The sequence below is a fragment of the Lissotriton helveticus genome, chromosome 8, assembly GCF_964261635.1.
Source record: "Lissotriton helveticus chromosome 8, aLisHel1.1, whole genome shotgun sequence".
NCBI lineage: Eukaryota > Metazoa > Chordata > Amphibia > Caudata > Salamandridae > Lissotriton > Lissotriton helveticus.
Genome location: NC_136069.1, coordinates 932,002,145 through 932,027,406, shown reverse-complemented (window position 1 = coordinate 932,027,406; position 25,262 = coordinate 932,002,145). Strand labels below are relative to the sequence as shown.

The window sequence follows — 25,262 nt, the reverse complement described above, 5'->3', positions numbered from 1 at the left end:
ATTTGGCTATCAAAGAAAACAGCCATAAAAGTACACGCAATATAGTACATCTATAAAGACAATTGAAAAACATATAATTACAGTGACAATTATAAAAAAATCAGTTCATTTGTTACACTATAGCATAATACCTTTCTTTGCATTAATCAATTTCAAGATAAACAAAGCAACATTATAACATATTGAAGAATCGTCTAGTGTCACCAAAAATGTCATTGCCACTTTGTGGGACCTAATGTTCTGAGCAGTAAATAATGGTTTAGGATAAAAGCACCTAAAATGATGATAACAATTTAAAAACAATAGAAAGTGCAATGTGCTTTGTTTACTTTTGTTGTCACAAGGGCATGGTACCATATCAGGTGGGCTGGACTTCATTTTTGGGAATGTGACTGGGTAGTGAACAATGCCACATCTAAGTCTTATCAGCACAAACAATGCTGTACATCAGTCACATGTGATAGGCATTGAATACCTCCCTCCTCCAAATTAAAAGATTTACACAAGGCAACCGCTGGTTTATTCTGCTTGATCACTGATCTACGACCCAGTCTGCGCTGGAAAAATAATTCTTAGATACCTTTCTTTGTAAGAGACAATACTTTTGAGGGATCTGAGCAAACGGATATCTTAAACATCCTTTTGAGGGAGGAGTTAATATATGATAACCAGGAAATACGCATCATTCAAGGTTAAACAGTCTAAAATAATTGATCTGGTGAAAGCCGTTTCTTCCCTGTCCCAAAGTGAAGCCCACAATAGCAGCGCTCTGACCAATAAAAGATCCTCTAAAAACCTTAGTCCCACCTCATGGTGTACAATAGTGTTTCATGCAGAGGAGGGTAGGTATAGTAAATGTTTTAAAAAGCAGTTTTCTTTTATTTGCATAACCCCAGATACCCACCCCATAAAGGGCTGTGCTCACTCCTTTTGGTTTATAAATGGCTACCATTTCGTTAATTGGCTGACTCCCTAGTTTTGAAGAACATTTTTAAATCTCTTGGGTTGCCCTTCTCATTTTAGCTCTAGTATTTAAAATATGTAGCGACCATGAGCATTTCTCAAAAATAAAACACCAAGATTGCTAAAGGAATTCATATTGCATTCAAAGAATCGCCTTTGAATGATTGTGTCAAGGGTCATGGATTTATCGAGGAGTATAATAAGTGGTAAGGAGCCTACATTAGCCAGGGTGAAGTTATTATCCAAGACTGTAAAGGTGTCTGAGTTAGAAAAGTGTAAATTAGATCATGCAAATGACAATACAACCTATTTGCATTTAATAATGCATACAATATATTGAACAGCAGTGGTGTATAGTTTATGCAAGTCGATCCCTCAAGTTAAAAACTGTTAATGAATACAGGGACATTGTAGCTAGATACAGTATTTCACTGAGTCTAATTGTTCTACGAATGGTCCAAATTGAATTTAAGTAAGTAAAAGTGCCTATCAGCTAAGCAGTAGGATAAAAAGAGAGTCATGCTTAGTAGAAAAAATGACATGCATGAGAGATTGCAATAGGGTGACCATACTAACTACAATAAATATAAACATATTAAGCAAAGAGATATAGCAAGCAGGATATGACCAGCTCTAAGGTTGGCAAATTTTGACCTTGTACACATACCGGATAGAAGGTAGAAGAGAGGAAAGGACAGCTCTCAAGAGTAGTAGACATATTATACCAAGGATAATGGAACAGAAGAGTAGGTTTATCATCCTGGATGAAGAAATAGGTTAGAGAAATATGTTCTGTTAACACATTAGCATAATTACTGTTATTGTTCTTCCTGGTCCCCAAAGGGATCCTTCAGAGAACCTAGAATTACTTAAGCCAGAGCTGGTGGCTCAGTGGACTAATGCGTCCATTGCAGGGGCCTTTGTTCCACTTCATGGTCACCGGTTCAAATCCGGCGGGTCAACTCAGCCTTTCATCCAACCGGAGGTCAATAAAATGAGTACCATTGAGTTGGGTAACAATGAACATCTGTTATTCAGCGCTAAGAGACCTCTGGGTGAACGTGTGCTTTACAAATACACATGTTACGTTACGTTAATTACTTGTATTAACATCATGATCGATCACCGAATTGAAGTGCCACCCTGATCTCACGCACCCTGAAACATGGAATTACGTAGACACTTCTCAGACCTCAGCATAAATATTAGGATGGGCCTGATAATCTCATGCACAACATATATTCGTTTCTGTCAGAAGGCGTAGATTGGGGATGTTATCCTACTTAATCACACCCAGTGACATTAAAGCTGTAGGAAGGTGAAACAGAAGTTTGGAAGTTTAGAAGTGGATTGACAAAACATTTCTGTCTCAGAAAAATTTCCAGACACAATCAGGTTCTTCTAATTGGCACATGACACAGGTGAGGTAGATGCAGTGGAACATTGAAGAACACTGAAAGTGGAGCTATAAAAAGGGTTTGAAAGGCTTCAGGCTGATAGATACACTCCAGAACTCTATACAAAATATAGGGAGGACTTATGAAGTTATTGCTCAGAAATCTGAACACTATATGGAAAACAGATAGGAACATCACAGCAGCATGGTTGGAGGCTGACATGGAGGTTTTGGCAAAACATGGAAAGATCCTGCTATCCCTGCATAACATGTATTGCCAGGTAGAGATCACATTGATAGGCAATGGGTTCAATAAAATGATGCCTCAGATTGTGCACACTGATCAGAAAATCTCCATAGGAGGAAAGATGATGGTATAATATAAATTGTCGAATGATGATTCAATTCCTTGTATGTAGGAGGCATTAATGGCCCTTCATGTGGAGAAAGCTTTCAATACCGAGAGATCATTCCTGCCAACAGCAAGGCTTCCCTCAGATGTTTAGAGTTTATATATCAATCTGTACTGGAGCCCCTCCTCATGGATGTGAGTGGTTCCTTACAGATCCCTTCACAGGGGCAAAGATGTAATGTGAGTAAAATAAGGAATAGATAACCATGTTTATGTTCGCACAGATCATGGGATACTATATATCTAAAAGTTAAAGTAATGTTATAGATAGGTGAACATTTTTGTTAAAACATAACATTTTATACAAAAAAACCACTGAAATTCACCAATTATAGTTAACGGAGCTAACCATAACTTGTTCTCCCGCCATGCACTGTGATGTCATCAAAGATGTCATTAGTAACGTTATCAGTGATGTTATAGAGCATGTCATGAGTGCTGTAATATCTGACGTCATAAGCAGTACATGTGCAAATATATATATATATATATATATATATATATATATATATATATATATATATATATATATATATATATTGTCACTGGAAAAAAGTGTTAAAGTGGAGTTTTTCGTAGGTCTTCGAATAATAAAAAAATCCCTGCTAAAAAACAGACATTTGAAATGAGCAGATCCAAAGTGTTGATGGTGCTGTAGGGTTCTCCACATTAAGAAACTGTTCTCCACCTAAAACTTGGGTACTGCCCAGGGCTCCCTGCTTTATTTTTCACATAATTTATGCTCTACTCTAAGCCTGAAAGGGGATTCTCTTGACTCATACTGAGTGCTCCCTTGGGTCTGGACAAAGGTTCATCACTCGCACAAGCTTTAATAAGAACGAAGCATGAGTCAGGGGTTGCTTCTATTCTTTCCACGTTTAGTTGGATGTTATTTTACCAACCCAACGCTTAATGCTATAATACTGTGCTTGGAATTGTAAAAGCCGTTTTACATTTTTCATCTTGGCATGGATGGCACTAGCTAATTTTATGCTTAAAGTCTTTGCTCCAAAAATGCCAAAAGGCTTTGTCACTTCTAGCTCGATGTGAATGGTACTCTGCTAGTTAAACAGACATTTGAAGTGAGAAGATTCAGAATGGCATTGGTGGTGTGGGGTGTGCCACATTAAGGAGCTGTTCCCCAACTCCATTTTAGGAGCTACACAGGGTTCCCTGCTTTATTTTTTGCATACTTCATGGAGAACTCTAAGCCTGAAAAGACATTGTCAAATACTAGGAGTACCTCGTTATTGATAAACATAGTGCTGTGTCTGGGCACAATATAAGCATGGATAAACATAAATATAGGAAAATACAGAAAAAAAACATGTGAGGCACAATGGTGAGGTGGACTCCGGAGACAACTCCTTTTTATTTAAACTTTAAAAATAACTATATTATGCTATCATTGTTGCACATGTATCAGTAAACATATATGTCAATAGTAGGCCCCATGGCACAATAAAGATTTATCTACTACCCAAAACCTTATATTTCTTTAACTGTCTAACAATTCCAAACACATTAAGGGTGTGGTACTAGGATGGTTTTGTCATAATATAATCTGATATAAATATTGTCTACAAAAATACATCCCCCTTTTAAGTTAATAGAAAATCTAAACCAATGGCACAATATTTTTCTACACAATATTTAGGACACAATTTTTATTTCATGCACTATTTCTGTATATGATATTCTGACATAAAATGAAGGTGGAAGCAAATAAATGCATTACACTGTAATGGCAACCACTGGAAATCCCCACATTCGCATTGGGGTAATGAGGTAAAAGTAGCAAGGACAATGGAGCTTATAACATGCAGTGCAATACTGCAATAAAAAAACTGTGATGAAATGGCAATGAAATGGGTGCTTACTTAACCCGTTGGCCGCGGGGGTAATTCCCCCGCTATGCTGTGGGGCGCGCACCGTGCCATGGTGCCTCGGTGCTCATGACGAGCTCGGCTTGCCATGCAGCATGGTGGCGTTGTGCGTCATGACCACGCCCATTTCTATGGAATGCTCAGCACCGCGGGGGAATCACCCCCACGTGTGAGCGCCGCACGGGTCATGACGAGCTGAGTTCGTCATGAGCACAGCGCAACCGTGCCTCATGACGAGCTGAGCTCATCATGAGCATGGGAGGGGTTAAAGAGGCCCAATGGTGTTTCAGGCATGATCCCATATCTTACTGAATTGAAAAGAGCGGGAGCATCAGCCTGGTCCCTAACCTCTTAAACTTTTAATGATCAAGGTGTGGCAACTTAAGTGTTCCAAGAAACAGAAAAAAAGACTAGTGACTCAGAGTACGCTTATTTGGCTTTTGAAAAAAAAACAATAAACGGATAACACCATAAAATAATACATCAGCTAAAATCCAATCGTCAATAAATACAGATAATTTTTTTTACGTACAATATAAAAAGAATAAAAACAGTTCAAGATGAGCAGACACAACTAACACAGTACATCTTTAAAAAATAACCACCTCAGATCTTATAGGGTGCCTAGTCACAACTATTTCTCAACCTCACAGCGACTTTCAGAAGGCTAAGTACTTTAAAAATTATATCTCGCAGGAGCAACTACAGATACCTAATGGCCGGTCGAACTTGAGAGAAATTCACTTTTTTAAGTGTAATAATATACGCTTTCCTGGGCATTGCATACAAATTACAAAACATAGTAAAATGGAGAGTATCCTGCAGGCACTTAATGTCGCAGCCGCAGAATGTAAGTTTGACTAGTGACTCTTATTTTGTTATTTTATATTTTCTTATAAAATGTTGAGTTTCTTTCGTTATCAGAAACTGCTGAGATGAACCCCCAGGGTGATGAGAGGTGCAGAATTGACAGTCCTAGCGAAGATGTATTTCTACATCTTTGCATGTTTCAGCATACGAAGCCAGGGGAGAAGAATCTTCAAAGAGCCAGCCAGGAATTGTCTCAAATCTGTAGTAAAAAAACTAGGACTTGGATGCAGTTTCTATTTGAATTCCAAAGACAATCAACTTGTAAATATAAAAAATAATATTTCATTTCCAGCAACAACAACACAAAGGAATGTACAAGGAAAGCAGATGTATTAAAGTATTTTTAACCTAGCTCATTACTTAATAAAGTTGTTTTCATATTTACTTAGTAACAGTTCAAAGCCAGCTTTTGCATGACCCAAAAGAAACAATTCGTTAAATAGTTGCCTTCAAAACAAGAGTCCCCCCCATTGCCTGCGGAAATGAGGAATGTTACTCTCCGCAAGAGAATTACATCTCACATTTTCCCATGTAAGTTAACTTGTTTCTCACTTTCTAGAACTTTTCCTCTCGTACATGTAGAACTTTAATTAAATTCACCAAAATGAAAAGCAAGCACTGACAAAGCCAATCAGTCTTAGCTTTTGGGGTTCCCAAAGCAGACCTACTTACTGGCTTTGCCAGTGCTTTTTACCAATACATTTCAGTATCAACAAAAAGAAAAAAATAGGTTTTGCCCATACCATTCATAAGGCTAAGGCACCCCCGGTGTGATGACATGTTGCTGTGTCCATTTTGTGTTTTGTAATTTTCAGTTCTAAAATGGCGGACACCCATCTTGGAGCGCTAAATAATTATATATTTTGGAATATGTACGAAAGTGCATTCAGAGAAAGGAGTGGTACAGTAGCGAATTGTAGTTCCCAGATCCTCTGAAAAATTTAAAACCAAAACAAGGAGGTGCAGGAACCAGCAGAGAACCAGGGGGAGGGAGAGCACCCTGAAGAACATGGGGCATGGTTGTGAAGGGGGAGCACCACACGGGAGAGAGTGGGAGCAAGCAAGAAAATACATGCACTCTCGTGGAGGATGAAAAAATGGAAAACAAGTAGTCCCTGAATGTAAGCAGTGGAAAGACACAAGCCATGCAATGAGAAGATAGTGAAAAAGAAATGCTCCAATAGTGGGACAAACAACGAACCGGAAGGAAAACCATTGAGAAGAGATATGAGATCTACAAGAAAGCCATTCATTCAAGAGGGGATAGCCAAAATCCCATTTTATGTATATATTTTAATGCAGAGACAATAGTTCTGTGACACCTGAAGATAGGACCTAAAAGAGAGGATATTTAAAATTGCTTTTACTACAAAAATACAACTTTACTTTCTGCATTAAATCGCCCCAGTATCAAATACTCCATTGTACTCCACAACTGAACAAAGGGAAACCTCGTTTACAACGTGGGGATTATGTTGCGATGCTATCACATTGCGGTTTTCACAACGCAAGTCGTTACAACGACTTGCGCTAGATGGCGCTCTGGGACAAGGAATAGTATAATTCACTATCCAACTCCTTCCCTACTGTACTTAGACGGATTTGGAATAGTAAATTATACTACTCCTACTCCTAAGTCCAGCGAAGTGTAGTTTATCATCCTTCTCATGAGAAAATACCATTAGTGAGAGAGCTTAGAAAACAGTATCAGGTAGTCACAATGGTGAGGTGGACTCCGGGTGAAACTCCTTTTTATTTAATCTGTAAAAAAAACTTACTTTATTAGGCTATCATTGTTGCGCATGTATCAGTAAACATATATGTCAATAGTTAGTCCCGTGGCACAATAAAGATTGATCTACTACCCAAAACCTTATATTTCTTTAACTGTCTAACAATTACATACGCAGTAAGGGTGCGGTACTAGAATGGTTTTGTCATAATATAATCTGATATAAATATTGTCTACAAAAATATCTCCCCCTTTTGAGTTAATAGAAAATCTAAACCAATGCCACAAAATTTTTCTACACAATATTTAGGACACAATTTTTAGTTCATGCACTATTTATGTATATGATATTCTGGCATAAAATGAAGGTGGAAGCAAATAAATACATTACACTGTAATGGCTACCACTGGAAATTCACACATTCCGCATTGGGGAAATGAGGAAATGAGATGAAAGTAGTAAGGTCAATGGAGCTTATAACATGCAGTACAATACTGCAATAAATAAACTGATAAAAAGGCAATGAAATGGGTGCTTACTAAAAGAGGCCCAACGGTGTTTCAGGCATGATCCCATATCTTACTGAATTGAAAAGAGCGGACGCGTCAGCCTGGTCCCTAACCTCTTAAACTTTTAATGCTCAAGGTGTGGCAACTTAAGTATTCCAAGAAACAGAAAAAAAGACTAGTGACTCACTCAGAGTACGCTTTATTTGGCTTTTGAAAAAAACAGATTGTGGTGCTCAAACTCAGAGATGCTAAATAGTCATCAAGTGATAAGAGATACAGAGGAGAGGCAAGTGAGTAAACTGAAGACAATAGTCTACAGAAGAAGTGGAAAGAAACCCATCAGCCTACCAGTTGGCAGAACTTCATCATCTGGGTCATATCACAATTTCCGCTTGTTTCAACCTCAATATGTTTTAGTTGAGGTTTACTAAAACCGGAATGTGAAAAAGAGTTGTCAACCAGACAAAGAGTGTTTTAAAGGGCTGAAAAAGAGGTTTGGTTGCAGTGCTCATAAATGTGAAAACAAACTTTAATGTGAATTAAAAATGCCTGTATTGATGTCTACAGAAATTTTATTGTGGACGACCATCAAGACGGCATGTTTAAAAGCAGAGTGGATGTAGTATGACAATATTACTACACTTCAAGAATATTAATTGGTCGACATGTTTCAGCCCATCAGGGCTTTCATCAGGAGCTATGGTACACACTACCGCAACACTTACCACTGTTAGTGATAAAGAATATAAAGACCTACCAGTGGTGTAGTCTGTTATTTCGCAGCCTCTCCTATGTAACCAAAACCCAGAAAAGAAAAATATACACAGAACAGAACAATTCATCAATAATTCTTTTGACAATTGTGTTACTTCTACAGTGTTTTACATCAAGTGAATTCTACTTGGAAACATATTTGTACTCACCCAACATTGTAGGGAGGACAAGCCTCACCTCACCTGGCACTCGCTCAGGAAAAGGGAGGCCACGCACTGAGTAGACAAGGGTTAGAATACAAACAAGTCTACATCAGTTATCAACAAAGAAATATATATCTCACAATGCACACAGGTAGACAGAGACTTTAGTCCATGGCAACACATGAGAGAAGCTCTCCACTATTCATGTGTTTGTTGTTTATAAGGGCAATTGGACACCTAGAGTAGATGGGGGACCCATTCTAGATTTCTATCTCAGGAGTCTTGTTTCAAAGTTTCAAAGTTTTTGACAACAAATTAAAAATATTTTCAAGAATTTTTTACCATGTACGGGAGTGTTAAAAACCTTCGTTCCAACCAAGTTTCAGCTATAATCAGTCTAAGTTGTAACCACACTCGCGGCTCAGAGAATAGCATATGGCTCCGTCTAAGTTAAAAAATGATCGTAGCGCAAGGTATCAGCGTCTAGATTGGAAACGCAGCACAGCGGGACTCACCTCTCCGTCGTTGCCTCGGTCGAAGAACTGAGCCGAGGGGGAGGTGTTGGGACCGCGTATTGCTTCCGCCTAAAAGGGCTTCTAGCGGACCTGAAGGAAAGCTGCAAAAACCAATGTGCGCATTGGTTGTTGAGTAGTCGTATCAGCGTCTTTGTGACAGGCTGGGTCATGCTGTTCTGTAATGTAAGCGTTCTTATGATTGGGAGGATAGACCGGAACCGGAAATAAGCCATGGACTAAAGTCTCTGTCTACCTGTGTGCATTGTGAGATATATATTTCTTTGTTGATAACTGATGTAGACTTGTTTGTATTCTAACCCTTGTCTACTCAGTGCGTGGCCTCCCTTTTCCTGAGCGAATGCCAGGTGAGGTGAGGCTTGTCCTCCCTACAATGTTGGGTGAGTACAAATATGTTTCCAAGTAGAATTCACTTGATGTAAAACACTGTAGAAGTAACACAATTGTCAAAAGAATTATTGATGAATTGTTCTGTTCTGTGTATATTTTTCTTTTCTGTGTTTTGGTTACATAGGAGAGGCTGCGAAATAACAGACTACACCACTGGTAGGTCTTTATATTCTTTATCACTAACAGTGGTAAGTGTTGCGGTAGTGTGTACCATAGGTCCTGATGAAAGCCCTGATGGGCTGAAACATGTCGACCAATTAATATTCTTGAAGTGTAGTAATATTGTCATACTACATCCACTCTGCTTTTAAACATGCCGTCATGATGGTCGTCCACAATAAAATTTCTGTAGACATCAATACAGGCATTTTTAATTCACATTAAAGTTTGTTTTCACATTTATGAGCACTGCAACCAAACCTCTTTTTCAGCCCCTTAAAACACTCTCCTCTGTATCTCTTATCACTTGATGACTATTTAGCATCTCTGAGTTTGAGCACCACAATCTGGTACCAAGCCCGAAAAACTTGATAAGACCCTTGTTACCTCTCGTGTATTTGTAAATTGTTCAGTTGGGGGACAAGGTACAAGAAGGTCTATAAAGATTGAGAAATTTCCCCTGAGACCCTTATTTTTAAATTGTAGGTTTTTGTTGTTGTTTTTGAAAAAAACAACCATAAAAGCGTAACACCATGAAATAATACATCAGCTAAAATCCAATCGTCAATAAATACAGATAATTCTTTTTTCATACAATATAAAAAGAATAAAAACAGTTCAAGATGAGCAGACACAACTAACACAGTACATCTTGAAAAAGATAACCACCTCAGATCTTATAGGGTGCCTAGTCACAACTATTTCTCAACCTTACAGCGACTTTCAGAAGGCTAAGTACATTAAAAATTATATCTCGTAGGAGCAACTGCAGATACCTAAAGACCGGTCGGACTTCAGAGAAATTCACTTTTTTAAGGGTAATAATATACCCTTTCCTGGGCATTGCATACAAAGTACAAAACATAGTCAAATGGAGAGTATCCTGCAGGGACTTAATGTTGCAGCCGCAGAATGTAAGTTTGACTAGTGACTCTTATTTTGTTATTTTATATTTTCTTATAAAATGTTGAGTTTCTTTCGTTATCAGAAACTGCTGAGATGAACCCCCAGGGTGATGAGAGGTGCAGAATTGACAGTCCTAGCGAAGATGTATTTCTACATCTTTGCATGTTTCAGCATACGAAGCCAGGGGAGAAGAATCTTCAAAGAGCCAGCCAGGAACTGTCTCCAATCTGTAGTAAAAAAAACTAGGACTTGGATGCAGTTTCTATTTGAATTCCAAAGACAATCAACTTGTAAATATAAAAAATAATATTTCATTTCCAGCAACAACAACACAAAGGAATGTACAAGGAAAGCAGATGTATTAAAGTATTTTTAACCTAGCTCATTACTTAATAAAGTTGTTTTCATATTTACTTAGTAACAGTTCAAAGCCAGCTTTTGCATGACCCAAAAGAAACAATTCGTTAAATAGTTGCCTTCAAAACAAGAGTCCCCCCCATTGCCTGCGGAAATGAGGAATGTTACTCTCTGCAAGAGAATTACATCTCATATTTTCCCATGTAAGTTAACTTGTTTCTCACTTTCTAGAACTTTTCCTCTCGTACATGTAGAACTTTAATTAAATTCACCAAAATGAAAAGCAAGCACTGACAAAGCAAATCAGTCTTAGCTTTTGGGGTTCCCAAAGCAGACCTACTTACTGGCTTTGCCAGTGCTTTTTATCAATACATTTCAGTGTCAACAAAAAGAAAAAAATAGGTTTTGCCCATACCATTCATAAGGCTAAGGCACCCCCGGTGTGATGACATGTTGCTGTGTCCATTTTGTGTTTTGTAATTTTCAGTTCTAAAATGGGGGACACCCATCTTGGAGCGCTAAATAATTATATATTTTGGAATATGTACCAAAGTGCATTCAGAGAAAGGAGTGGTACAGTAGCGAATTGTAGTTCCCAGATCCTCTGAAAAATTGAAAACCAAAACAAGGAGGTGCAGGAACCAGCAGAGAACCAGGGGGAGGGAGAGCACCCTGAAGAACATGGGGCATGGTTGTGAAGGGGGAGCACCACACAGGAGAGAGTGGGAGCAAGCAAGAAAATACATGCACTCTCGTGGAGGATGAAAAAATGGAAAACAAGTAGTCCCTGAATGTAAGCAGTGGAAAGACACAAGCCATGCAATGAGAAGATAGTGAAAAAGAAATGCTCCAATAGTGGGACAAACAACGAACCGGAAGGAAAACCATTGAGAAGAGATATGAGATCTCCAAGAAAGCCATTCATTCAAGAGGGGATAGCCAAAATCCCATTTTATGTATATATTTTAATGCAGAGACAATAGTTCTGTGACACCTGAAGATAAGACCTAAAAGAGAGGATATTTAAAATTGCTTTTACTACAAAAATACAACTTTACTTTCTACATTAAATCGCCCCAGTATCAAATACTCCATTGTACTCCACAACTGAACAAAGGGAAACCTCGTTTACAACGTGGGGATTATGTTGCGATGCTATCACATTGCGGTTTTCACAACGCAAGTCGTTACAACGACTTGCGCTAGATGGCGCTCTAGGACAAGGAATAGTATATTATACTACTCCTAAGTCCAGCGCCCTCCAACGCAAGTCGTTGTAACGACTTGCGTTGTAAAAACCGCGATGTAATGTACCGTGATGTAAATGTATGCATTGTAATGTCATACATCCCTAAACAAAGGGCCTTGTTGCAACCCTCATGCAAATCCAGTGTCAGATGCAAGCAGGAAAATGCATCCAATTCGGAATTACACATTTTCTGGCAATTACCACAACCAGCAGAGTTTTTACTGTGCAATTGTTTTTGCAGGCAAACTGTGCACATTCAGAATTTTGCACCTTGAAATGAGTGACAACACATTCAAATAATGTGTTCGCCCATTTTGAGGTGCTCAATTTGGAGTGGTTTGGTAATAGCACACCCCCTGATTACCAGACTGTATGGTATTCCAAATTGTGAGTGATATTGCTGCCCCTGTTCTTGCATGAGACTTGGACTATTTCTCAAAATGGCATACAAAATTAATGTTTCACACTATATTAAAAACAATTATGTTCAGGCTAAATTAAAGGCCAAAGCGTTTTACTTTTTTTTTTTATTAAAAAAGCATAGCCAGAGCCAAAATGGCTGGTTTGTAACTGAAAACGCAACAGACATCAGTTTTGCAACAGCTTGCAGCTAGAGATACCTCTAATCAGACATACAATTTTGCTGTACTCTAGGTAGTTAGGTACAGGTCCCTGGAGTTATGTTCAAATCTTTTCTCTAGCAGTCTCCATGGAGTGAGACACAAAGTCTTCTTTGTAGCAAGCTACAGTACATTAAGGGTACTATTACAGTTTTCTGGAGTAAGAAACAAAGATTTTCTGAAGCAGATTGCAGTACCTCAGGCTGTTAAGTTAATCACTTCCCTACAGGCAACATGTAGTCCTGGAATAACAACGGCCAAGCAAAAACTAAAAACTCAGTGCCAGCAAATAATTCTTTGTTCCAGATGTGAAAGGTTGCACTTCATCACGTGAAATCATTGGGGCTGAAATGCTCCTGGGCAGGACAGTCATGAGAATAGGGAGGAAATCCATTAACTCAACAACAGGGACATGAGATAGGCAAAAGTCCATCAGATCACGTACTAAAAAAGGTTGCCCTAAAGCCCACTGTGTGTATATTTAAAGTAGTCGACAGTATACGTCCAAAACTAGACTTAAAATGGCATCCTATTAGGATATTTATCACAGACGTGCAACTATCATTTCCATGCATTTTAGTATCTTTATGTATATTTCTGTATGTTTATGCATAATTCAATATGTGAAGATTTTATATTCTTGAAAGACATGCCACTTTTTCTGGAGTTACTCATGTAACACACAATGTATGGGCATAAAGTTTGCACCCATAGTTAGCACGCTCACCATCAATTTTCCTGTGCACATGTTCCATACTACATACTAAAGCACGTGCATGTGCACAAGGGGACTTTGCAATTGTGTAGGATTCATGAGTTGGTGTATCTTAGTTTCCACTTGTAGGCCTCTTGGTAAGGAGTAAAGAGGGTTTTAACCCCCCACCCCACCCCCGGCTCATTTATTTAAGAGTAACGTTCACAGACTGCTCCGCACCTCAATTAGTGTCAGGCCCTCTTCCAAATATATGATTCTAAATGTATAATGTATCTTCCTTTGTGTTACATCACTTGGAGGAGAACACATAAACCTTTCTTTCTAATTGAATATCTAAAATCTGGGTCAATATTTTTGGTGAAAATGTTTATTGGCAATAATCTCTAAATCCCACTTCTTTTAATAATCTCGTTTAACAATAATGTATTTACAGTAAATTCCAGGATTTTCAGTTTTTTTTACTTTGCTTTTTTAACACAATTTCAAATTAATCAAACCTATCACAAGACCATTGTCATGGAGAAAGAAACACATTGTGCTAAGAAGAATTTCCGAAGAAACATATGTAAAAAAAACAAAATCATTAAGCAAAAACAACATATGCTTGCTTAATAACTCACTATGAATTGGGGAGACTTAGCTAGAATCACACAAACAAATTATGTGCATTTTTTATTATTACAAAAGAGACCTTAATTATTATAGTCATGAGGAAGAAAACTCCTGCTCCATTCACTTCCAGCATACAAAAACAAGAGAAATACCTGAACTCAGATATATAGTGCGACAAATGTTGTTACTCTCTTTAAAATCTAACCAGGATCATCATCTGATCTCACTGAATCAATGCTTGATCCCCACTACAATGATTTCACCTGCTTAATCAAGGCCCCAGCACCCACACCTGCAATTCAGTCAGAGAATCCTCAACAAAGAAGTAGTGCTATGGTGACCTTGACAGTACCAATTCCTGGTGCTTGCAGACTTTGACACAGACTGCGCCTGATTTAGAGTGTGACGGATGGTTACTTGTTTATCAGACTGTATACTTAATTCCTGTTGAACTGTTCTTTAGTTGTGTTCCTGCTTGAGATACTATTGCTTTGTTTTTTTAATTTGGGACATGTCTGGTGAAACAATTTGATTCTTTGTCTAGAAATGGCCTTCCTTATCTTAATTATTTTCACTAAATCTTTCATCCCTCAGCAGCTAGCGTAGGCTTCAACTCTAGTACTTGTTTAAGCAATGAAAATGTTTCCAATTAATTTGTGTATACAAATTGGGGGAGTTCGGTTATGATGCATTAACGCTTTGCTGAGTTCCTATACTACCAAGGCAGTGCGTTTTCTGCAGAGAGAAAGTACAAGCTGTGAGGTTCTACTGGCGGTTTGGTTTGTGCCCAGAATGAATAGAGGCTGTGGAGTTTCTACCAAGAATAGGGGTTTGTGGAGATGAAGGAATGCGAGAGAAAGAGATGGGAGTGATGGCAGCAGGTGCAGCGTTACGTGTTTTGGTTGATATTACGCAGAATAAAATATTCCACAACAAAACAAAATGTCATATTTATATCACCAAGAACACCCATCTGCCATACCTGGTCTTTGTGAGGGGTTATAGAAAAGTGGTTGGTATTTTTCAGCTGTATAGAGTTGCGGTTAAGTAGATTATTCAATACCAAACACATCCTCTGAATAAGTACTGTATTTAATAAAAGAATCCTTTTGTAAATGTTGAATGCTCCCTGCAATCTGAAATGATGCGTAAACTGTTGCCAATAGTATGGTGAGTGAACGGGGTAAGGGCTATTTGGATGACAAAGTTAAAATAGACCTCCTTTACTCTGGTTTAAAATCTGGTGCACCCCACAATCAGTTTTTTCGAGAGACATTTTGAGTGGCTGCCTGAACTTGGACAATAGATACTCTATCTTGTGGCTGGCTTATGTCAGGAAAAGCTTTAATGATATGGGCCTGACTAACCTTTTTAATTTCCCAGATAGCATTGTGCCACAAACTAAGGCCATAGTTAAGGAGAAATGTATTAGGATGAATGAAGAGATTAGACTCGTAAGGTCAAGCCATTTAACCTCAGTCCTTACCTATTTGCCAATTTATACAACGCCTGGGATAGAGCAGTATTTAACCTGGGTAGGAAAACCAGAACATAGATTTTATCTGATGAGTCTTAGGCTACAGTGAATCCATTATTTGGCTGCTTTTCCTAACTGTAGTTCCTGGTTTGAATCTCTTCCGGGCTCCCCATGTGATAATTCCTCATCACAAATGACAGTGCATTTTATACTTTTTTGAAGACGCTTCTTACAATAACTTTTAAAGCACAAGCACTTTATATTGCAGCAAGAGGGGCTGATCTTTTTAAAATGTCTAAATTCTCCTACAATTTGTTTCTCTGTTCTTAATTATATCTTGTCTGCAATAAAATTGAGTAGGAGGTATGCTTCATAAGAATATTTATTTTTATTCCTGATGAGATCATTCATAGTTTTAAATGAATGCCAGTCACCACAGGTGCTCATGAAGCAATTTTATACTATTTCTTAAATGCATACATACATTGTATTAATTGATGTTTTAAATTTGTTTTTAACAATGTGTGAACTGTTTTCAATAATCTTTGAATTTGGAAAATTGTATGATATTCTTGTAAGTTTTAATCTATATTTTTATGGTCATTGTTATGACCGAATAAAGACAATTGAACTGAAATGATTATTTTAATTATTTATAAAATATTTCTCTGAAATTAACCAAAATCCTGCTCCAAAGCTATCCTTATTATTCTCTCTTCAGGTGGCACCAGAGGACACAAAGATGCACATCCCAATCACAATGATCAAGCAAGGTAATTTTTGTAGCTAATCATACTAAATTCAATGAAGATGTGTGAGTTTGATATACTCCTCTAAGAGCATAGTTGGTAGACTTGAAAGACTGACCAACACACTATCCTGCACACACTGCCAGCGTCAACCCGAAAACCCGTTGTAGTAGAACTGCAAAGAAAATGAAGAAAATCTCAAGGAGCGGGTGTTACCGGGTGTTATCGGTTGTCTTTTATATATTAAAGTCATTATGGTACTTTTTGTCTGCTTTTAAGACCGTCTTATCCACCGTTTTCCTGCTTGTGGTAATTAATTTCCTTTGGCTATTTAAAGCCAGTTCTGTCTTGCTGAATCAATTGATCGCAAACATACATAAATACAAAGAAAGCCTGCTATGCTGGCAGATAATAGATAATGACATTTTTGTGCAGGCATTTTATGTGATCACAGAGTAGATCCTAGGACCAGGTAAGTAGTAACTCTGAGCTTAAGTCATAAACAGATACAAAAATCTGTGTATGAGAGGCTTTTGCCTATGATTTCAGTAAATTTTGGCAATTGGGGGATTCACAAAAAAAACTCAGAAATTATGCCCAGAAACCTGTGCATATCATGAGTTTCCATACATATTTCTAGTCTCCTTTGCTTATTTGTTAATTTTACGCACAGTGTAAACAATCTACAGGTGTTCCTATTGCAGAAATGTGTATTTATCCAAGTGTTTTTTTCTTTTCTAGCTAAATAGAAATATATTTCCATAAGGCGACCGCTTCTCCTGCACTCCTATGCAATATAAGGTGCTCATACTCAATTTTTTACTTTTAATCCAAGTGCTAAATTAATGTCACAGACTGGGCATATGTAACCACTGAGAACCACTGCGATGCCCAGAAAGTTACAACGATGTGGACGTTAACATATTCACTTTGACCACCCTATCAAACCCACCATGGAACTCTCTTGCCCTAACTGATACCTCAAAGTTTCCAACATGGAGAATTCACTATGCTGGCAAATTTCCCATGGTAAATTCTAATTCTTAGTAGATTCTACTTTTTAAAATTAGAATGCATCACTTAGGCTTGAAAAGTAGGCATTTTTTATGCAACAGTGGAAGTTGGCTGTGCGGCATTTGTGTGAATTGACCTGTGAGCGCTCTAGTCAAATGCACGTAAACAACAGAGCTGCACATTTTAAGCTTCTCCATCTTTCACAGGGATAATACATGTTCTACAGTATCATTGTATTGTAGGTAAGGAGCCAGAAGAGTTGCTTTGCTTTAAGCCATCATATTTAACACAGTGTAATGGGACAGAGGGCAACAAACTATAGCACTGCTCAAAGAGAGGAAGTGGGGATAAAAGTTTCTAAGTTTACCAGTAAACACAATCAAGTTTACATTTGTAGGTGGTCTTGGATTGACTAATTAGTGTTTGTCGTGTTGCTATTGCTAGGCCTCTGTCTTGCATGATGACAGCGACTGTCTCAGCTTTCAAGGGAAGTTGGGCTTTTCGCACTTACTGCGTACACAAAACTGACATCTTGAGTGTAGAATGCACTTTTTCAGAGCAAAAGAGCTCTCTGTAGACTACTGTGATAATGTAATTTGGTTTTCGGTATAAAGTAAACCAGCAACCAATATAACGCAATGGCGCTGGAAAAACATCAATGATTGGCATAGTTGTAGATATTATACAGTTTGAATTGCAAGACTTGCTGTAAAACGTAACCAAAGTAAACAGTCCTATAATTGGTTGAATTTAACCCTTTTTGCTCCATCTGTTTTTATTTCATCCGCAAGTGTGATTCTCCAGGGCTAACACAGAAAGTTCATAGTGAGATGATGTGACAACTCAAAATCCACATTGGCTGGTGGCAATATTGACATACACAATATTGTCCCATACCCTAATCATAAATGTAGTGGAACATAGATATATCGGCAATTACAGATGAACCCCCTCAAACTAATATTGGGAGCTAGGGGAGAGGTTCTGAATTTCCTACCATAACCCTGCTGGTCAAACTCTTAACCCACCCGCTCATTGCTGCTAGACTGGCTGTTGCTCAGTTCTGGAGGTCTCTGAAGGCTCCGCCGTTGGCAGTCTTCTGGTCTACAGTCTGAAACATATACGCTATGGGGAAATTAGCAGCCCTTTTATGAGACCGAATGACCAAATTTGAAAGAATTTGAGCCCCTTTCGTACAGATTGGATATCTAAGTGATCCATGGTCCTTGTTCAGGCGACTGCCCAAGGTCCTCCACGAAGCAGGGATCTGTAACCCGAGAGAATCAGAGGAATCATCGGATCCAGAGGACCAAGCAGAGCTCCAGGGTACAGACAGAGAATAATGGCATCATTCGATTCCAATGGCTAATGCTAGCGCAATCTGAAATAAGATGTCTCCACATACATTCAGTGGATGTTCAAAGAACTTACGCAAAAGGTTTTGATTTTTGCATACTTGAAATTGTGAAATGGTGAGCTCTGCTACCCCACACTGTTACCATTTTTAAAAATAATGTTCAGGTTTCCTTTTGTATTATTTGGTTGTCTATACCTCTTTATATCTATAGTCATGTATACCGAAAACATAATGATATTGTACAATGCTGTTTATGAAACGGTTACCAGCATCATTCTAAGAACACTGTTCCCCTACGCTTTCTGCGAATGGATGACAGAAAAGCGGTATCTCATGACCTTGTTATAAAAATTTTATAAAAACACTATATGGGGAAAAAGGAAATCCTATCAGGAGAATATAAATAATTGAAAATTCCAAAGTAAGAATTTCATAGAAAGTCATTATTTCCACAGGATATTCCGAAAGCATTTTTATTTTATTTATAAATCATGGAGTCATCCATATGTAATGAGGTTCTGTGGCTTATGGCACATATGATTAAAACAGTATGTTTCATTTAATACCTCGGCAGAGTGACCTGCATCTAAAAACTGTTGCAAGAAATCGTCTGCATATGGTCACACAAATTCACATAACTTTGGGGCCTATGGGCCACACGTATTAAGCGTTTTTGTGGTCGGAAATGGCCGATTGGTCCATTTCCGACAGCAAAAATGCTTTCACGTATGTATCAAACACAAATTGTGATTTGGTAACATGTTACCGAATCAAAATTTGTGTTTGCAATTCAGTGTTTGTAATGGGTGTGTTGAGGGCGTCTCTTCCAAAAATCGAATCTCAATGGGATGTATGAATGTTTTGCGACCAAATTACTGTTGTAAAACATTCATATTTTACTGACTTCTTGAAGGAGGTGGTAGCCCATTCCAAATGGGAAGGAGTCCCAGGGGGACCCTTCCCATTTGAGAATGGACAACATTTTGTTTAAGAGCAGGCAGTGGTCCCACAGACCACTGCCTACTCTTAAAAGATGAAACTGAAAAGTTTATTTTTTTCTTTTTAAATGCATCCCATTTTCCTTCAAGGAAAACAGGCTGCATTTGAAAACAAAAAAGACTGCTTTATTTGAAAACAATCACAGACATGGTGGTCTGCTGACCTCAGCAGACCACCATCCCTGTGATGGCGTGGATTCCTAATGGCTGGCAAATTGCGACATACCTCCTTAATATGCATGAGGTAGGACTATTTGCAACTCATTAAGAATTACTAATGAAACTGAAAAGAGTTTCATACATTAGGATTAGCGATTACCTAATTGCGATTCGGAAAAAAAACGCAATTAGGTAATCGCTACTTGCAATAATGATGCATGTGGCCCTATATTTCTGTTCACTCATCAGAGTACCACAAGCAGATGGTTTGTGACCCTTGAGGGGTGGGTGAAGGTCAACAGTTTTCAGTAGAAACCCACTTGATCGTAGCTTCAGCCTCCAGTTGACATAAACAAATGTCAGACCAGCTGAAAGATAATTTTGACCAAACTTGTCTCCACTAAATATGCAGCACAATAGAGTATAATTGGAGTGAAGATAGAAAGGGCTGATCATTTGTATTAGGTATGTTCCAGTACAGATGAGTAGTTTTACACAAAGGGAGCTGTGAAGGTGGAAAATCCCTTTTCACCAGTCCTTTTTTTTAACCAATTTGTATCTTCGCCAAATGCAACACAGGCAGTTACAGCACATCTATCGCATAAAAGTTACATACATATAATGCGTCAGTTACATCAATGTCTCAGCCAGTGCAATTGGGAGAATAACAAGAGAAGAAAAAAATAAACAAATATGAACAGTAAAATGCGGTGACTATTCTCAATCACTGATAGTAAACAACTTTGTTGTACATCCTTCCCATAATAAATCAGTGAGTCCCCAGGGAATCCAAGCTGATGGTCTAGACGGGCTCCCTAAGGCTATTAAATACTTACAATTTTACAGCTAAAAGGATGTAGCGTGGGCACAGCAAAAATATAAAGGGCATTTCTACGCAAGGAACTATGGTCATAACCTCTAACAGAGCAGCAGTGGTAATGTAGACAACTGGCAGCAAGCAATGAAGCACTAGGCAGGTAGACCTTCACTGTAAGCGTGTAAATCATTGAGCAACGTTTCTCAGTCCATTGCGACTGGGTATTTACGCTTCTGCGCACCCACTCTTGAGAGTTGCCGTGCATGGCAATAAGTTGGTGAGTGATCAAAAGGACTAAATCAATTAATTTGACACTCGCCTTTGCCCCCTTAGGGCCTTAGGATGTTGAAACAGGCCCAGAAGGGCTCCCTCTAGTGTGCACACTTCTGAGTGACCAGCTACTTCCCTCAGCGCTTCAGAAACCTCTCCCTACAGAAATGCCACTACCAGGCAAGTCCAGAACATGTGCAGGAGGTCCACTTCCAATTGTGGACATCTAGGGCACATTGAGGAGGAACGAAATATGCAATGCTAGTTGGCAGGAGTGAGATAGGCCCTGAGGAGTATATTATGATGAATATATTGAAACTTCGCATTCTGCAACACTTTCCTAGAATAGTGTAACACTTGCTCCCACTTATTCTGTGTGAGCTCCCTGCTCACATCTGCCTCCCAACAATCCTGGGATGCTGCCAATGGATTGCGTGTGGTGTGTGCTAGTGCGTGGACAAGCCACGTAACAAGCTTGCAACCATCTCCCATATTATACACTGTAGGTATTAAGAGTGTCAGGAAGGTTCAGTGTCTGCAATACCCCAATGCCGCTCCCGCAGCATCAGGAGACCACCATGCACCAGGAAGTGTTCCACCAGAAGATCCTACTCCTCCCTACGCTGCTCATAGAACAATAGGGCCCCATCATGAAATAAGTTGCCTAGAGTGCGCACTTCTTCTCCCTCCTAGGTTTCCATCCACGCCCTACCCAGCCTGGGCGTGAAGGGTTCAAGTGAACTTGATGGAATCTCAGGAGAGTAACCAGGGATGCGTGGCATAAGTCGCAAGCTTGTTGGAAGCTGAGGAAGGCAATGCAGAACACTGTGTGGGAGCCTGGCATGTGGTAGAAAAGCATGAGGCACAACCTGCCGTGCCAGGGAATCATCAGGAAGATCCAGCTCCTCTGTCAGGCGACCCACCAGCCAGCGCGTGGGCTACAGGCTACACCAACCCTTCTGTAATGGAAGTAATTTATCATAGGCAGTAGCTCACCATTACCACCTGTGTTATACTACCGTCCTTTAAGTAATGAAGATCTGTATTTCTTCTATTATAATGTGCATACTATCTACACAGTCTTTACTAAGAGACTTCGGGGCAGATTTACCAACTTTTGGCTGATAGCAGCGCAGCAACCAAAGTATGTTTGTGTGCTGCGCTGAGTGAAAGAAAGAGAGCAAAAAAGCATCATATCTAGTAAGATACAGTACTGTTTACCTCTCTCCCTGTACTGGTGCATTTCAGGCTACCATGCTCCAACACACACACCATGTCTCCATAGTGCAAGGGTAAATGCGTTCTATCAATCATATATTTTGTAATGGAAGGGGACCCTTCCAGTCAAAAACGAAGCTTAAATACTTTCCACACTTTGTATATGTGCTGTACAGTGCAGCACACATGCAAGGATGGAAAATGTGCAGATTTCTAAAACTTGCACCACACTAATGCCTGCCAATAGAATGCCTAAAGTTCAGGCACAAATCCCTGTCTACCAATGTTAGGTCATAGGTGTTTGCCTTAAAACTCATGAGTGGATGCATAGGAGCACTTAGGTACCAGCCATGGAGCACCATCGAATGCGTGGATAGTTGTTCATCTTCCTTAACCCCTTGCCTGTAGGGCTGATTCCCCCACTGTGCTGGGGGGCAGAGGCCGCGCACAGCACCCTGGTGCTCGTGACAAGCTCAGCTTGTCACGCAGCACAGTGGCGCTGTGCTCATGACGAGTTGAGCTCGTCACGGCCACACCCGTTTCTTTAGAACGCTCAGCACAGCGGGGGAATTAGCCCCGCATGCAAGCGTTGCGGTTAGTCATGAGCACACGGCCACTGTGACCTCGTCATGACCATGGGAGGGGTTAAAGCACATGTTGACAAGCAGTAAGGGCTAGTTCTAGGGCGGTGCGACCAGTGCCATTTCACTGGGTGCTGATTTTTAGGGGTGCCGTGTGGGCAAGTATATTATAGGTTTATAAGCACCTGCTGCCACGTTCCTTGCCAATTTTTGAACAACAATAAAAATGTCAAGATAACTCCGGTGATTAATGTTCTTCCTGGAGTGAGTTTTGTCTAGTGAACATTTTGACTCATTGTAAAGTAGCGCAGAGGGTTAATGTGCCCGTTGCAAAGGACATGTACCATGCAGATAATTAAGTGCATATAATGTAAATAAGTCAGTGCTTTTGTCCGAGAGATCCTTTTGTTACTTGCAGTGTACAAGTTTAAATCCTGATACATAACAGTGAGCTAATAACTGTCATCAAAGAGCTACATGCAAACTCCTTGCACCCATTCTTTTCAATTAATTCCTAGAACCTCTTGCAGACGCACTGAATTCTGCTAGCATTCTTTATCACATGTATGCAGATGACACTCAATTGTATCTGAAAATCTCCTCTCCAGAAAACATAATTTCCCTCAACTCTACTCTGCAAAACGCTCAAAACTGGCTCACTGGCAACCACCTCAAACTCAACACTACCAAAACGGAATTTCTCCTCATTCCTCCTTCTAACCACACATCCATGATCAACCTCTGGATGAAGCATCTATCACCCTTCAACTGTTCTCCTGACATTATTGACTGCTAAATCCCTAGGAATTAAATTAGACAAATAATTAAATATGCAGAATCATATCAGTAATGCCACCAAAGGAGCGAAATACCAGATGAGTATCCTAAGGAAACTTAAATCCTTCCTACGACAGGACAACTTTAAGCTGGCGGTCCAAGCTCTTGCATTGCCTAGATTGGACTACGGAATCTCTACTCTATGCGGCCTTCCTAGATACAAACTGGCCCCATTAAGGGCCTCCCTTAGCCTTCTCGAAGACTGGGCTTCGGAACAAAAACAAATAATCACACATCCCCGGCCCTAAAAGCACTGAACTGGCTCCCTTATGAGACAAGAATTCAACCAAAGATTGCTTGCGTAACACATAAAGCCCCACATTTCAAGACCCACATATATTTGGCACGAAAGCTAGAATTATTAGGGGGATGCAGATCATCAAAAGTGTGAGCTCTCTGCTACTGAAACCACAGACTTTCCACAAAAAGAAAATGTGCTACAGAGCCTTCTTGGGTATCGCCCTGAAGATATGGAACTCTCTGCCGCCAGATGGACACCGAATTTCATCTACCTTCTCCTTCAAAAAGAAGTGAAAACTCTTCTAATGATCAAATGTATGCCCTATGATAATCACCTTATATTCTATTGATAACACCTTATGTCTTATTGACTATATACCTTCCTACAACTCTGGTTCAGTGTATGACTACTACATTGATGATCCTCTTTATATGTCAAACCTACTATTCTCTGCTTATATATGTGACAAGTTTTTGTCCTGCCTACCTCGCATGTAAAATGCTCTGATACCCTCCAGGGTCATGTACGCGCTATACAAAACTTTATAAATAAACTGCAAGGTATAGATTAGAGCATGGTGGTTTTCCCCCAGCCTTTCATTCTTTTAATGTTGTCTAAAGGTTCGTTTCAGTAAAAAAAAAGAAATCTTATTATTAAATATAACCCCAACCATGGTGTTATGTTTTAAATTCTGAGTTTGTTACTAAAGAACAAACACTCTTAAACTATGCTATCTATCAGTATTGATGACATGTGCCTCTGACACATTGAGTCCTCTGTCTTATGTCTTAGTGGAGAAGTGTTGCTCACTGGTTAGAGGAGGCAGACCTGGAAGCAGAGGTCAGCCCGGGACCAGGGTTCAATTCCCGGCTCGGCGGGGTCTTGAGTCCTAAAATGTCCATGGACTCGACAATTCTCGCTCCGGTGCCTACTCGATTCACGGGTTCACACTCTGCGACTCTGGGCAATAGCTTGCTTAATCTCCACAACGGCCCCTCGCGGCGGGATGCCTGGCTTTCACCTTGCGGATACCCTGCCGGGGTTATCTCACACGGGAATACCAGGACGGGTTCCCTAAGCAAGCGCTTAGAAACCGCTTGGTGATTTGCGCTATATAAATTCCTGTACATTTACATTTACACATTATGTAATATACCTATACACTGCATTACACAAATATGAGTAATTGTCTCAGTGCAATGTGTGTGTTATGTAAAGTGCTCTGACACCCTACACTGTTATGATTGGCACTATAAGCCTAATTAAATGCATCTGAGCGAGAGAGTGGTTATTTAGACTTGAGGGGCACTGTTAGAG

General features: G+C 39.4%; 1 protein-coding gene across 4 annotated transcripts in view; it reads left to right on the top strand.

Annotated features, from left to right (window-relative positions):
- The window catches only part of ABI3BP (ABI family member 3 binding protein), a 2,192,437-nt gene that overhangs the window by 1,008,889 nt on the left and 1,158,286 nt on the right, over positions 1 to 25,262 (top strand). For all 4 annotated transcript variants that reach the window (XM_078657771.1, XM_078657774.1, XM_078657775.1 and 1 more), the window contains exon 7: positions 16,426 to 16,477. In XM_078657771.1, coding sequence (XP_078513897.1) covers positions 16,426 to 16,477 — 52 coding nt within the window. The remainder of the gene's footprint in view (positions 1 to 16,425; positions 16,478 to 25,262) is intronic.